This window comes from Mirounga angustirostris, unplaced genomic scaffold, assembly GCF_029215605.1.
Source record: "Mirounga angustirostris isolate CCGP_5_RB_7025 unplaced genomic scaffold, mMirAng1.0.hap1 SCAF_10, whole genome shotgun sequence".
NCBI classification, from domain to species: Eukaryota; Metazoa; Chordata; class Mammalia; order Carnivora; family Phocidae; genus Mirounga; species Mirounga angustirostris.
Window position 1 is genome coordinate 80,665,653 of NW_026991718.1, and position 15,957 is coordinate 80,681,609.

The window sequence follows — 15,957 nt, forward strand, 5'->3', positions numbered from 1 at the left end:
CAAGCTCTTGGCCTATAAGATAAGTCCCTTCACGAACTGGTTCTCACTACATCCTGGCTCATCCGCAGCTGTTAACCCCACCTGCCCCGTGTCCCCACAGCGCTGACCCCGTCACAGTTGTTACACTGATTAAGGCAGCATTTCCACATTCTTTCTTGCTTTTGTCCATGTTGTTCCTCCTTCTCATCTCTCAACAGTGAGCTCCAACACCACTCCCCAGTGCCACCCTCCTTGCCTGCCCCCAGAACCTCCATCCGATCAGGTCCAAGGAAACCATTGTCGCGTACGGCATGGCAGTCCTGCTCCCTAGAATGACTTCTCCCTCTGTATTCCCAAGTCACTTGTCAGCTTTTCTATAGAAGACTAGAATACCTTGTATTTTCATCATTTGAGTGTGCTATTGTCACCTTCTGAGACACTCTGCATTCCTCACCCCTCTGCATACTTCTGGACCCAGGAACCAAGGGCTCAGTAAGCGATGGCTAAATGCACGTCCCCAGGCATGAGGGCAGCCCCCATGCTTTCAGCTCAGGGCCGAGGAAGCCTCAAGTAAAAGGAGTTGTAATAATGGAGAGTGCTCTTGAATGATTCAATACTGGGACTGTAGCCGGGTCCAGCAAAACACAGTTTTACCAACCAAGGGGCTTCCAGAAAGATGAAGAGGACTCAGTAAAAGGAGGAAGATGTGGAAGAAAGAAGTTACAAAGAAATTCCAATTTAGATTAAAAAGAAGCCCTACCTTATAATCTGGGATTGATGAAGCCAGAGTTATTTAGCTCCTTAGTTTACGCAGCAGATGAGAGGCAAGTGGGAGCAGAGCTTCCTCCAAACTGAACGAAGGGGGTGGAGGCAAGGCGAGGGCCTGGGACAGAGAGGGAGGTGCTAACGATAAGGGAGGGGAATGGAATCAGTTCCCGGCACACACCAGATGTTCAATGATTTTTTTCACATTGAACGCACTACTATTGGCAGAACTGAATTTTACCGGTGAATTTCTTCACTTCTCACCTAGGAAAACCAGCAAACATACTCTGCTCTGCTTGTTTTGGGAAAGGCTCTCGGTTCATGGCTGGCGTCCGGTGGAAGGTGAACGGAACCACAGTTCAGAACTTTGGTGAAGCAAGAATTCAAGAGGACCAGGAGAAAAATCAAAGGTATTTTTATATGGAGGTTAAAGCATTCCCTTTTCCTCCCGCACAATTCGCAACAGCAAAGTAAGCATTGAAAGTAACATGTCCCCTTTTTAATTTTAGCAGTGAGCTGACTTGTCAGAACACCATTTTAAGAATAGATGATGTGCGAGAGGAGCATTTGTCCCTGAAGTATGAATGTCTGGCTCAGAGTTTGCATGGTTCGATACGGCACACCATAAGACTGAAGAGGAGAAGTCCAAGTAAGGAGTGCTCCTGAGACTTTGGTCACCCGAGTTAGCTGCATCAACTGTAAGCTGAAATCATTTTCTTAGAGACCAAGGTGTTGGAGTGTGGCTCTCAAGGCCATGGAAGTGGCCCATCTCGTAACATGTGCTTCTCCTCTTAAGAACACTGACCATTTGTAGTGTGGTTTCCCTAGTTGCTTCTCTACAGCTTTACTTTCCCCTTCTTCCTCCCCTCACTCGTCTCCCTTCTCCCACCCCTTCTCCTCTCCTGGCTTCACAGTATCCCATTATACATAGGAACCATCATTTATTTCACCAAATACATTGTTTGGCTGCATGGCTTTCTTTTTCTGTCTTTTTAAAGATTCAATGTATTTAAACTAAAAAAAGAAAACACAACCTGTTCACCCATTTCTCCCACCCCCACCCCTATCTCTGGTAACTACCAATCTAAATGTAGGTAAAACTCACGGGAAGTCTGGTAGTTCAGCTCATTTCTTTACTACATCTGTTATTCAACATGCAATTCAGGTACCACCTTTTGTGAGGAGACTTCCTTGGCCACCAGTTTGGAGTCTATATTCCTTCCCGGTGTTCCTGTAGGGCCCTGTCTCTATCTCTACACTCATCACACTTACAAAAATCTATGTGAGAGTCTGCTGAACGTGACTCTAAGCTCCATGAGGGCATGAATGGCGTCTCATCCATCTTCGTGGCCTCCGTCTGTAGTGCAGTGCCTGGTACCTAGCCTGCACTCAATAACAATTTGTTGAATGAATAAATGAACGCATACCAAAGTTATCAAGGAAAATGATTTTTGTACATTTCCATTGCTCTAGCTATAAGGCCTAATTATTCAACAAAGCAACGGTTTACATTTATGTTTGTTAGGGTGGATAACCTTCCCAGTAACTTGGAAAGGCCAAATTGGTTAGTTTTATCTGAATCTAGCATGCCTTTAATGACTTCATTATAATTTGATGCAATAAAATATAATTATAACAAAAATAGGAAACTGACTACTCTTCAGTAGATCACGTTCAGACACTATATATCATCTTTTAAAATGTAACATTCTCTTTCACAAATAATCAGCAGCATATGGAAGCAAGGTGGAGAGAATGATCTGTCTTGGGTACAGGTAATAAGAAGACACATTGTAAAGAATCTGAAACAGCAATAAGACCATCTAAGTCATTGTGCTTTTTTAAAAAAGATTTTATTTATTTATTTGAGAGAGAGAGTGAGTGAGAGAGCGAGAGAGAGAGCATGAGTGGGGGAAGGGGCAGAGAGAGAGGGAGAAACAGACTCCCCTGCTAAGCAGGGAGCCCAACACGGGGCTTGATGCAGGGCTTGACCCCAGGGCCCTTGGTTCAACTCCAGGATCCTGGGATCATGACCTGAGCCGAAGGCAGATGCTTAACTGACTGAGCCACCTGGGCACCCCAAAGTCATTGTGCTTTTAATCATCACCTTACCCAGACATCACTAACCAATGTCAGTGATGACATATTTCTCCTCTGGGGGGGAAGACTGCTTCTTCCTCCCACTCCCTTGGTATGTCATTGCATGCAATGATGTCAACAAAAATAGTTTTACAACCATTTCCTTCCTGAGCACCTGTCAACTTCCTCCCCTGTTTGCATTTCCAGGCAAAGACATCTTGTTTGTTAGATGAAGCACTGAATCCAGTATAAATGGGTGGGGAGAAAAATATGGTATTTTTACACTTGTCACTCCATGCACAACTACGTGGAAATTATTTAATGTGTTTGTCACGTAGCCAAAGGGAGAGTTAAGCCCTCAGTTTATACCCCTAAGTGGGATATAGCCAGATTGATTTGGATAAACACCCAGAGGTACAATGTGATGAAAAAAAAATTGGGGGTGATAGATAAGCAGACCACCAATTTGATGTGTTCATGTTAAGTCTCTGCCTGAGGTGGTGCTTGGAATTTTTCCTTTAATTTAGACTTAAACCACTCATTTATAAGTTTTTATCAAACAGAATCATGACATTGAGTGCTATCGAGTTCCATGTGTTGCCAGGTTTCTACTAGTAATAACGGAGTCGCCCCAGGACATATGGACCACATCATAATGTAATATCACGGCAGTCTGGTGGGGCTGGCTGGCACAGTGGATCCCCAAGGAGAGGGAAGCTGTGCCCCGCCCCTCGCCTCCCCCCGCCCCCGCGCCAGAGCTGCCATTGCCTTGATGTCCCCATGCCTTGCTTACGTTGTCACTTTATGAATGTTCTCTGATGACCTGTGTATTGGAGTTGTTTTCATGTTACATGTACTTCGTGACTTTTTTCCTTCTAGTTTATTTGTATGTGCTACCCTTCCCCTGGTTTTCTTCAAATAACATGGTTACACTCTGTTTTGACAACTGCGTACATTAAACAAAAACTATTGCTACAGCAGTTTAATTGTCACAGTTAATTCCTTTATTTCTCATCACAAAATAAATTACATTATCTCGAATTTCAACAACAAGAACTTTAAAAGCTTATGTTCCCGTGATTAAATAAATATTTGACACTCATAATAACAGTAGTACACATTTATTCATTGTTTCCTTTGGACCTGTCTAAATATTTTCCATTTCATTTCTTATTTATTTGATCAATATCCCACGAGGAAGAGACTGTTACTAACATCCAGTTTTGCAGATGAGGAAACTGAAGCAAGAGGAGGTTGAAGAACTTACCAAATTAGAGTTAGAGCCAGGACTCAAACTTAGGCAGTGTTTTCCTGTTTATAAACACTTTCGGAAAGTATTTAATGTTTAGTTACATTTAGTTACAATAACATACAGAGTTATTTATACAGATGTAAAGTCATGAACAGAAAGATATTGAACTTCAACTTTCTTTACTGTCTTGGATTAACTTCTTTCCTCCCAGCGGAGGCAGCCAGCCATATGCGCAGTTACTTCACCACGGTCACCCCCAGAAATTTGGGTTCCCAGAGGGTATCCAGATAGGACTTTTCTTTTCTTTTTTTAAAAGGTTTTATTTATTTATTTGACAGAGAGGGCGAGAGAGCACAAGCAGGGGGAACAGTAGAGGGAGAGGGAGAAGCAGGCCTCCCGTGGAGCAGGGAGCCTGATGTGGGCCTCGATCCCAGGACCCTGGAATCATGACCTGAGCCAAAGGCAGACGCTTAACCACCTGAACCACCCAGGCGCCCCCAGATAAGACTTTTAGAGAGAGTGACCTGGAGGCAAATCCTGTTGAAATGCTTTCCTTAGGGAGTATTTATCATTTAAACTGATGACAGTGCAGATAGTAAGCTCTCTGCCAATTTCCAGTAACAGGCCTCCTCCATCGCCCCCTGGTTTTGAATCTCTTCGCCTTGGCCATTCTTGATTCACAGGGCTGGATACTCAGGATGCTGATGAGCTATGGGAGGAATCTGTGAATATGGATGAATGATTTTCTATGGAAAGACTGGGACCCCCTTGCTTTGAGACTTCAGACAAAAAATGCAGGGAGAACGCTATAAGAGACAAATCTCCTTTGAGATTCTTCTCATGGTCATCTTTAAGTGGAACTACTTGTAAGAGGATAGTTAATTCTAAAGAGAGAAGTAAACTTAAGACAGCCAAAAATACCATTAATGAGTACAACTCTTGTATTCAATTTGTACATATCTGTTACAAGTCCTTGAAATTGGGAACCATCTCGTGTATGCACTTTGTGCAACAGTGAGTATGGGACACAGTTCAGTGACGAGAAGAGTAAGGGGTGTGTTTAGAACCTAGGACCACAGTAATCTGACTTCTCCATCAATTATGCTTTAGAGACTTACACGGCCCCTGTCTCTTCCCTGCTTTCCAATGCAGTAAGACCCCAAGACCTTTTGATTTGTTCTCCTTAATGCCCCAACACCAGGTGTATCCGTTCCTTTCTCGTTATTACATGAGTCTGAACCCTCCTTATCTTTCACCACAAGTATTGCAGAAACTTCCTGTCCATTTTCCTCTAAGTAATTATGTCTCTTCTCACAGAGACAAATCTTCCCCTACCTTCAGATTAATCTTGCTTGTCAACCCCTTTCATTGTTAACACCCCACTCAACACTTCTCAGTGGCTCCCATAACCTTCCCAAATAAAGGGAAAATGCCTTAACGGGAGCCTCAAGTCTGGTCAGAACCTAACCCTGACCCACATTTCTTATTGTGTCTTCCACTAATTCCACACACTAGATTACTCTAATTCCTCAGAGAACACACCACATCTCTGCCCTCGGGCTCACAGCGGCCCCTCTTGCCAGGAGTACATTTTCCTTGTTTTGCGGTTCTATAATACTTCCCTCCTCCTGCAGGAAGGCTCCACTGCCCAGCCTAGCATGGAGGGAGCACTCCTAAAAGCCTCTGCCAGCTCAAATTACATGTTTACCTCCTATCTTAGTGAAGTTTACATTTGCCTCGACACCTTTTATGCTTTGAGAATCCCCTACAATGCCTAGCCTGCTGCCTTACCCAGAGTAGACGCTCAACAAATGTTCACTTAGTGATTCTCAAAGCAGCCATGAAAATCCCAGGTAGGCATCTCTTGTATGAGTCTCTTGTACTCCCAGTGGAGGTCAGCAGACATGCATTTGTTTATTTTACCTTGTTCTAGTAATAATAGTGATCATTTTTGTCTTCCCCTTATCTTTTGAATAGATGACCAGCAAAGCACCTACTACATACTGGCGGGATTTAGCACCTTGTTAATGCTAATCAATGTCATGGTGATAACGCTGAAAGTGTTCTGGATTGAGGTTATTCTGCTCTGGAGGGAGATAGCTAGACCTTACAAAACTAGGAATGGTAAGTGGCAAATTTCACCTTTTTCTTCAAAAGAAAAGGATCCATAATGGCTGTTGGTTACTTGTCTATTGATCTCTTAATAGCTAAGCTACTAAACCCAGATTTTGCTTGCTAACATATTGTGGGCAGATCTTTTTGTTTTTCAGTCCACTTTGAGGCCGTTCTCTAGCCTTTTTTGTTGCTCCTTATGGTTCTGAGATTCATCTCAACAGCTCAAATTTCTTCCCCAATAGGCTTGCTATTCCTACTAAATCAAGAACAGAATCAGCCCAAGCCCAGAAAAGTTTAAACATTTTGGAAAATGTGCATTGGTAAAAATTTATGGAATTCAAAACATTAACAAAAGTGTTCCTGCTTTCCAGATGTGAACAGCTTAGAAAGGGCCATCAGAATGCAGGTGTATTTTACCAGAAAGCCCACTCCATAAAGAGTCCTACCTATGTGCATGAGTATACACATGAAAGAATACATTTATGCCTGCTAAATCAGACAACATTCTTTCCTTTGGAGGCAGATATACTTTACATTTTCCATATGGTCCAATCAACTAGGGCTAATGATTTGATTCTCCTTTCGCATTTTCACTTCCTAGGTTAGGGGAAAACAATAGCTAAAATTGAGATCTACTCCAAACAACAGAAGACTCCTTATCCATGACAATAAATATTTACCAATAAATTGTAAATTAAATTTGACAATATGGTCTGTGCTAAACTGGACTGGCTCTTGCCTATTCTCTACCATTCAGTCTGAGGCAGTAAAGGGGGGAAATTTGGGATTAAGATTGATTTTATGATAATATCTGGTAGTGGTAGATTGTTGTCACCATCTCTGGATTTTAGAATATTTTGGGAGATAGGATACATGCACCAACAACAATAAAATTCAGTGAAGAATGTCTAGGAAGAGTCAAATGGGAATTTTCAGAGCCAAGTAATAAAGCTGTACTTCTTGACCTCATTTTCAGATGGAAAGATCTATGATGCTTATGTCATCTATCCACGGAACTATAAAAATAGTCCCGAGAGGGCCAATGCCGTGGGGCACTTTGTTCACCAGATTCTGCCTGATGTTCTTGAAAATAAATGTGGCTATAACTTATGCATTTATGGGAGAGATCTGCTACCTGGAGAAGGTAAAGCCATCAACATACATCAAGGACAGAAATTCACATTTATCAGAAGGCCAAGAGATAGGTGGTCTTATCCCTATGTTGGGGATAGGACAATCATTATTCCAGGTCTTAAGACCAGAGTTTTTAAATATTTCTCCAGAAGAAGGAGATATTTATTCTTGTTCCTCTTGCTCCCGTGGCCAACCTGATCATGAGGTCTTCACAAGAGTATCAGTGATGTGAAGACACAGCTAGGTGGATTGAGCAAGGCACTGCCCTATTTGACTTCCCATGTCCACCACTAGGATAAATGACATATATCTTAATTCTCTCTAGATGAGCCAAAAGAAGACTCAAAAAACAAAGAATTTTGTTCTAATATCCAGAGGCATTGGCTAAAATATTTGCAAGGATTCAGAGAGTCTTTATGATTTTCCTTGTATTGGAGAAACATTGCAAATGTATATTCTCACAACAACCACTAGAGCTGTCTTCTGTTTCTTAGTATTCCTAGTCGATTTCATGTACCTTTGACCGTTTGTCACAATTCTGGACTCTCAGTAGCTGTTCTCCTCCTCCCTCTATATTTATGTCAAGTACCCATGAGCCGTCCTTATAGCTCTTCTCGAATTCCTCAGAGAGCAGGAAGTGTTTGGAATGTGAGTGAAGCAGGAGCATCATGAGGGTAAGTCCACTAAAGTTAATGCTTAGTAGACTGTGAATTTAAACTGGCATTTCCACTGCAAAGAGGGATTCAAGCATCTATAGATTTAAAGGAACACACAGCAGGTGAATCTGGTTTGTCCTGGAATATTTGGGCAATGTTAATCATCCCACAATGGCAGGGGAGACTTGTAAAATGAACAATTCAGGAAAACGGAATCCAAGTTTTCTCTAGAGGCTTTCTTTCTCCTCCAGGTCTCCCTCTGGCTACTCATTCCAGGAGAGAGAAATGAGTACCGGTGCTCAAATGCTCTTTTCATGTTACACAACTGCTCAGGAAGCTGGAGGGACCCCAGCTGTTTGCGATGTCTGCCACGTCTGGCTGCAAACGCTTCATCACTTTTGTCTGGCTGCAAACGCTTCATCACTTTTGTCTCAGGTCCATCGCCCTCATTTCTAGTTCTACCTCCCTCCAGCCCAACGTGAATGCCAGCTCGCTGAGGCCCAAGCTTGCGTGGCTTGCATTGTGCTGTTTTTCACTGGGGAACGTTCCCACTTCCCCTCCCTCAAGGATGTCCTCTGACCTTACTTTAACCAAAGTAAGATCAGATCTAACAAAACAACATCCAACTTCATTCGTCCCTTCGGAAGAGTTCATGACTGACTGCATCAGTGTATTTCTTCCCATGCTAGTTACCATCCGGAAGTTTGCTCCTTCAAATCCACTCTGCACCCCGCTCCATCCAGTGGCCCTGGGGGGCTGGTCATTATGGAATCCATCACGCCCCTGCTGGGTTTGGCCGATGGAAGCACTGGCAGGAGTTCAGAGGCAGGCATCCCGTGAGGTTGCCAGGGTAGCTGGGCTCTTCTTTCCTGGAACACGGGCTTCTTTAGCTGCCTTTATATTCATTAGCTTCCATAACTGTTTCCTCCCCTTCACACCTAGAGGAAGGTAATGCCTCCCTGTTATTTCCCCTGCTGGGGTCCTGAGGCACCTCTCACTGATTTCCCTTGGCTCTACCCACATCTTTTATAAATTGTCCTTTCATTAACCTCTCTTAAGTCAGTCCTTTTGAGTGTGTCAAGTTTTCTGTTAGGATCCTGAGGTCTCTACCTGGCACTATTCGACATTTATTTCCCTAGTTCACACTACAGGGTTTGGCAGTCTTTCAGCTGCCACCCTCTGAGATTATCTGGAGTGGTTTCATTCGTGGTTGCGTTTCTTTGTTGTCTCTGTTCCCTCCTCGCTGTGAGAGCTGAATATTTTACACATTCTTTCTAAGTCTGCCCAGAAGTTACCTGCCATCACTATGGAGTTGATGCTATATAAACTCTAACTTGATAAGGGGATCTGGTCTTCCTTAAGATTTTTCTAGTCTGGATCAAATCAGCTTCTCAAATAGAGATATTGGGGAATGACATGACTCCAGGACACCCTTAGAGACTTTAATCAGTTCAGAGGAGCAAGGGTTCCTAAGAATGAAAGTACTAAGCTCTCGTAAAACACATAAGCTAATATTCTAAGAAGATAATATGTAGCTAATGAACTTGAATTTTAATTCTCCCACTAAATATCTCTACGTAGCTGCCATTTAACTCCAAGGACTCTGTTTTAGTTAGGACTGATCTACCTGGGAAGGAAGAGGGGCTTGGGACTGATGTGCTCACAGCAAGAGGGGTAAGTCGAACATAACAGGTTGTCCATCCAAGCCCATTCCCCCTTTCCTGAATAAAGAACTGATCAGTGTCAGAATGTCCTGCCGGATTGAAACCATAATGTTTTGTTTTGTTTTTTAAGTTCAGAACATTTATGATCAAAGCATTAGACTTAAAAATGCAGCAACAGGAAATGTGATCCTTGTCTTTTATTTCCAGATGCAGCCACTGCAGTGGAAAGCAACATACGAAAGAGTCGGCGGCAGATTTTTATCCTGACTCCTGAGATGGTGCAAAGCAGGGAGTTTGCTTACGAGCAGGAGATCGCCTTGCACAGCGCCCTCCTCCAGAATGACTCCAAGGTGATTCTTATAGAATTGGAGCCTCTGAGCAAGCCCGGTGGACTGCAGTTTGGGGAGCTTCAAGATTCCCTCAAGCATCTCGTGGAAGTGCAAGGTACCATCAAGTGGAGGGAAGACCACGTGGCCAACAAACAGTCCCTGAATTCCAAATTCTGGAAACACGTGAGGTACCACATGCCTGTGCCATACAAACCACCAGGGAAGACAACCAGTTTGGCTTCCCTGAGTGCCCAGGGGCAGTAAGGTCTGCTTTGATATGCTGATAATGCACCCGATTTCCATTGACCTGAACTCTTCCTCTCTGGATGAAGCCACTGGACAGGACACCAGAGCAGAGCCATGAGGAGTGGGGATGTCGAGTGTGCAGGCCTCCAGTTTCATCTAGCAACTTTACTTCCATTTTCCTGATTCTGGGGGGATGCAAAATGTCCAGAAATTTTTATCCTCCATTCCCCTCTCTTCACCCCACTTTTCCTTCCTGTTCTCCTTTTGCTGGTTTTTCTCCATGTGGCCTAGGATCTTTTCATTACGCTTTTTTCCTCTTTCTCTCTCTTTCCTGTTCTCCTGCTCTTGATCCCTTGTCAATATTCTACATGTGGAACTTTGGAACTTCAAACTGGAAGTGTTAGAGCTAAATTTTCATGTAACCTTGAAGAACACTCAGATTCCCACAAGCAGAATATTAGCAGTGCATCTCGTTCCCAACAGACCAGAATTTATTACATTTTATTTGACTGGATGCTAGGTTTTATCATCCCAATGTTGTTGATGTTATTGGAGGGACTTACCCGGTTACCATTATAATCAAGTTTTTGCGGTTCTAAAATTTCTTACAGAGATGTTCATTCTCTTTAGAAATATGTTTTTCTCACTCTAAAAGTTACAGAAGAACAGAAAATATGAAAGAAGAAAACAGCAAAAATTATCGATAAATCCATCATCCTAAGATAATGACTTTTAAACGTGGTAAATTTGTATTTGAAAAAAATTTGAATTTGTGCTGAAACATACCATTTATGTAGCTGAGCTCACACAACATGTAGTTTTACATTTTTTTCTGTTTTCGATCATGATAAAAACATTTGATGTGTCACTTAAATTTTTTTTTTTTTTTTTTTTTTTTTTTTTTTAAAGATTTTATTTATTTATTTGAGAGAGAGAGAATGAGAGACAGAGAGCATGAGAGGGAGGAGGGTCAGAGGGAGAAGCAGACCCCCTGCCGAGCAGGGAGCCCGATGCGGGACTCGATCCAGGGACTCCAGGATCATGACCTGAGCCGAAGGCAGTCGCTTAACCAACTGAGCCACCCAGGCGCCCGATGTGTCACTTAAATTTTAACATTTTAAATATTCATAGAATTCTATTTCATGGTTGTGCCACAGCTGATGTGCCTCATTAGTTATCGTTGTATATCTGAGTTGTGTTGAATTTAAACGGCCATCATTATAAGTAATTCTTCAATGACCATGTCAGTATATCTTAGATTTCCCAATTATACGTTTTTTTTTTTTTTTTTTAATTTGAGGAATTGGTTTGTTGTGACATTTCCATGAAATCAGTAGGGCATTTTGGCAGAACCATTTGGCAAAAGTGAAGGTAAGCTGCACGGTCAAGGCCACTCCCATTAATTCCCTAAAGGAGTTCAAATGCCCTCAGGGGCCACAGAGTCCCACTGTGGATCCAGAACTCAGCAGTGTCTTCTCGGCCTGGGAGTCCTGTCAGAGTTCAGATTTTACAAGTGGATGGAGATCCTACCCTCAGCTGAGCTACTTTAAAAAGTGTATGATTTGGGTTTCTTTTTTTTTTTTTTTTTTTTAAGATTTTATTTATTTATTTGACAGAGAGAGAGAGAGAGGAAGCACAAGCAGGGGGAATGGCAGAGGGAGAGGGAGAAGCAGGCTCCCTGATGAGCAGGGAGCCAGACATGGGACCTCTATCCCAGGACCCTGGGATCATGACCTGAGCCAAAGGCAGACATTTAACCTACTGAGCCACCCAGGCGCCCCTATGATTTGGGATTTAACTGCAAAAGAAAACTACACACCAGACCCTCGGCAAGGAGTGTAATTTTGAACTGTCATTCAATGCCTGAAAAGAAATTTCTGTTAGGTTGCCTAGAGGATCTGTAGTTACCCATCCCTCTATATACGGTATAATCTAAATCTATACTCCTCAGATTAAGGTTGCCAGATAAAATACAAGACATCAGTTGAATTCAAAGAATGAAATTTCATCTGAAATTGATCTGAAATTCAAATTTAGCTGGGGCTCTTCTATTTTTATTTGCTAAATCTGGTTCCCCTACTCTGGTTGGTTATTGTGCTTTTATATGGTGATATTTGATTTTATTGAACTACTAAAACAATTAGCCTGTGGGAAGGATGCCCTCTAGTTGATTAGTTAACATCACATAATTTGGAATCAACAAGCCATCCTCTGCTATCAACCAGCTGTGTGACTGTGAGTAATACCATCAGGAAGAGATGTGCCTTTAATCCTGCTTCCCCACCCACCAAGACTTACAGACCTTTTTTTGATCTGTGGACATAGAGAATTTTGGAACTGATTTTATTTTCCTCTTTACTTTAGCTACTTGAACGCATAGAGCCAAATTTGGGCTTTTTCTCCAGCAAGTATGTAGGATATAACAAGGAAGTTCTAATAATCTCCTCCCTGTTTTTGACATATTTTATTTTTAAATATATTTTAACTGTCTATATTGTAAGCTGCTTTGCAAATATTTAGCGCTTGCATTTTTTGAACATGAGCTGAATATCTCCTTGAGAAGGGCAGGGAGAAGAAAGGCTGTGGAGGGGTACACAGGGGAATCAGGCACACTCCTTATTGACCTTATGGGGTTTGAATCCACTGAGGAAACCCAGAGGGATGAGTGAAACACTTCACAGAACCCAGACAGAGCTGGCCCCAGGGCAAACTCGGACATTGCTGAGCTCTCTTCTCCAGCACTTCTTTTCCCAAACCTACACATCACCTCCCAAGTTACCTGAGCTTCAGTTTCTGCAACTAAAACATGGGAGGATGGAGGAGAAGAGCTCTGAGGGCTTTCTCAGCTCCAGGAGGCTGATTCCAAGTGCATGCTCACAGAGAGGCTGCAGAACCGCCAGAAGTCTGGCTTCTCTGGCACCACCGAGCTCTCCCGGTTTCTTCATCTGTGCAGTGAGCGTAACAGATGCTTCACCTACCACACAAGGTAGCATGAATAGAATGCACTCAGCCAAAACCAATGGGGTGTCTACCATAGGACCCTGGTAAAAATTCTGGTGAATTATAAAAACACAAGGAATTGCCTTTACTCTAGTCAAATTTGCATGCGATAAAATGTAGATCCTAAGTTTGACGAGTCTTGACAATAACACATACCCATGTAGTTGCCATCCCAGTAGAAATATTTCCATCAGGGGAGCCTGGGTGGCTCAGTCAGTTAAGCATCTGAGTCTTGATTTTGGCTCAGGTCATGACCTCCTGGGTCATGAGATCGAGCCCCAATGTCGGCTCCCCAGTCAGTGGGGAGTCTGCTTGAGATTCTCCCCCTCTCCCCCTCTCCCTACTCATGCCCTCTCTCTCTCTAAAATAGAGGGATAAATAATAAATCTTAAAAAAAAAACGGAAATATTTCCATCACCCCCCGGGAAAGTTCCATCCTGCCATTTCCCAGCCAATCCCTCTCCTTCCTCAGAGGCAAACAATGTTCTGATTTCTATCTCCATGGATTAATTTTGTGAGATCTTGAAATTTCTACCAATAAAGTCAGACAGGGAGCACTGGGACTCCCTCCTTCCACACAACATAACGTTTTGGAGATGCATCCATGTTTTGCATGTGTCCATACTTTGTTCCTCTGTGTTACCGAGTTGTATCCCATTGTGTGGCTGTACACAGTTTAACCTCTCCCTGGTGATGGACGTATGGGTTGTTTCACGTGGTACCTATCGTGAATATGGAGACTGTGAACATTCTTGTGGACATGTGCTCTTATTTCTCTTGGCTTGATACCGAGGAGTGGTCCCTTTTAGGAAATTGTCAAATTGGCAAACTAATTGTACCATTTTACTTTTTCTCCAGTCATGTACGAGACCGCTCTTGTTCCAACTCCTCACCAATGATTGGTACTGCAGGTTTCTTTGAATTTTAGTTATTTCAGTGGGTGTTAAAAGAATCTCATTGTGGTTTTAATTTGCAGTTGTCTGATGATTAATGATGTTGAAACTTTTTCATGCTCTTATTCACCAGGAAGATTCATGTATCACTCAGTGAAAGTAAAATCTTCTACACATTTTAAAATTGTGTTGTTTCTCATGTTGTTGATGTATGGAAATTTTTTATATATTCTGGATACAAATTCCTTTTCAGATAGATGTAAGGTGACAATTTTTCCAGGTTTACCTTCTTACCTCTTCATTTTTTTAATGGTATTAGCAGATGTTTTTAATTTTGATAACACTAAATTGATCAGTTTTCCTTATATGGTTAGCGTTTTCTGTGTCTTATCTAAGTTTTTTTTTTTTTTTTTTAACTTCAAGTTCTGGAGATATTCTCCCATGTATCTTTATGAAATATTCATGGTTCCAGATTTTATATTTAGGTCTATGGTGGGGTAGATCTATGATATTTGCATATAGGATTAGGTAAGTGTCAACCTTCATTTTTTTTTTTTTTCCCATAGAGATGCCAGTTACTCCACAACACTTGTGAAAGACTTCTCTTTCTTTATTGAATTGACATGGTGCCTGGTCAAAAATCAATAGGCTATATATGTGTCTATTACTCTACTTTCCATTATTTTCCATTTATATGCTCATGCAAATATCACACTGTCAAGATTAGTATTGCCTTACTCAATAAGTTGGCATAAGTCCTCTAACTTTGTTCTTTTTTCCCAAGATTGTTCTAACTATTCTAGGTCATTTGCATTTTCACATAAATTTTAGAAACAACTTCTCAATTTTTTTTGAAAATTCCTCCTGGGATTTGGATTGCATGAGAAATATAGACTCTATAACCTATAGGGCCTAAAATGTATAGACTATAAACTCCACAGTTTGTGCAGAATAGATATCTTAACAATGAATCTTCCAATCCATAAACATGGTATATCCCTCCCTTTTTATGTCTTTTCATTTCTCTTGGCAGTATTTTGTAGATTTCATGGTAGACATCTTGCACATGTTTCAAGGGATTTATACTTCAGTATTTGAATTTTTATGGTATTGTAAATGGTATTTTTAAGAAATTTCATTTTTCAAATTTCCATTGCTAGTATATGGAATTATAATTGATTTTTGTAGATTGACTTTTTATTCCAGGATCATGCTAAACTCACTTATGACTTCCAGCAGCTCTTTTGTAAATTTCGAAGGGCGATCTACATAAAATTATGCCCTCTGTCAGAACCTGTAGTTGTATCTCTTCCATTCCAATCTGTATGCCTTCTATTTTTATTTCTTTACTTATTACAAAAACGATTGTCCCCGGTGAGAGACAACATCCTTATCTTGTTTCCCATCTTAGAAAAAAGCAAAGTGTTTCACTATTAATGATGACGTTACCTGCAGGCTTCTTATAGATGTTCTTTATTAGATTAGGAACGTTCCTTTCTATTTTCAGTATTCCTAGTGTTATCAATGAAGAAAGGGTATTGAATTTTGTCAAATGCTTGTTCTTATTGTGTTATTGAGATAATTGTATGATCTTTCTCTTTTATTATATGATGAACTATTTTGACTGAATAAAAAGGATGAAAATCAGTCTCATTAAACCCTCTCCCTGTCATGGGTTTCATTCTTCACTCTTGTTGGAAAGATCCTACTACAGACCAGTCTAAAAATGTATCCTGAGTTCTACCACATTATAAAAACTTTGAAACACATGTTCTCTTTGCCCTCCTTTTCTTCTAAACAATTTAAAATCTCAATTCAACACCTCTGCCCCCTCTCTATTACTTC

At 41.5% G+C, this 15,957-nt stretch overlaps 1 protein-coding gene across 1 annotated transcript in view; it reads left to right on the forward strand.

Moving 5' to 3' along the window:
• The window catches only part of IL1RL1 (interleukin 1 receptor like 1), a 37,503-nt gene extending 22,050 nt beyond the window's left edge, over window positions 1-15,453 (forward strand). Inside the window, exons 8-12 of the mRNA XM_045885261.3 lie at window positions 1,013-1,154; window positions 1,254-1,393; window positions 6,053-6,199; window positions 7,167-7,334; window positions 9,852-15,453. Coding sequence (XP_045741217.1) covers window positions 1,013-1,154; window positions 1,254-1,393; window positions 6,053-6,199; window positions 7,167-7,334; window positions 9,852-10,237 — 983 coding nt within the window. The 3' untranslated portion in view covers window positions 10,238-15,453. The remainder of the gene's footprint in view (window positions 1-1,012; window positions 1,155-1,253; window positions 1,394-6,052; window positions 6,200-7,166; window positions 7,335-9,851) is intronic.
• Window positions 15,454-15,957: the final 504 nt, after the last annotated feature.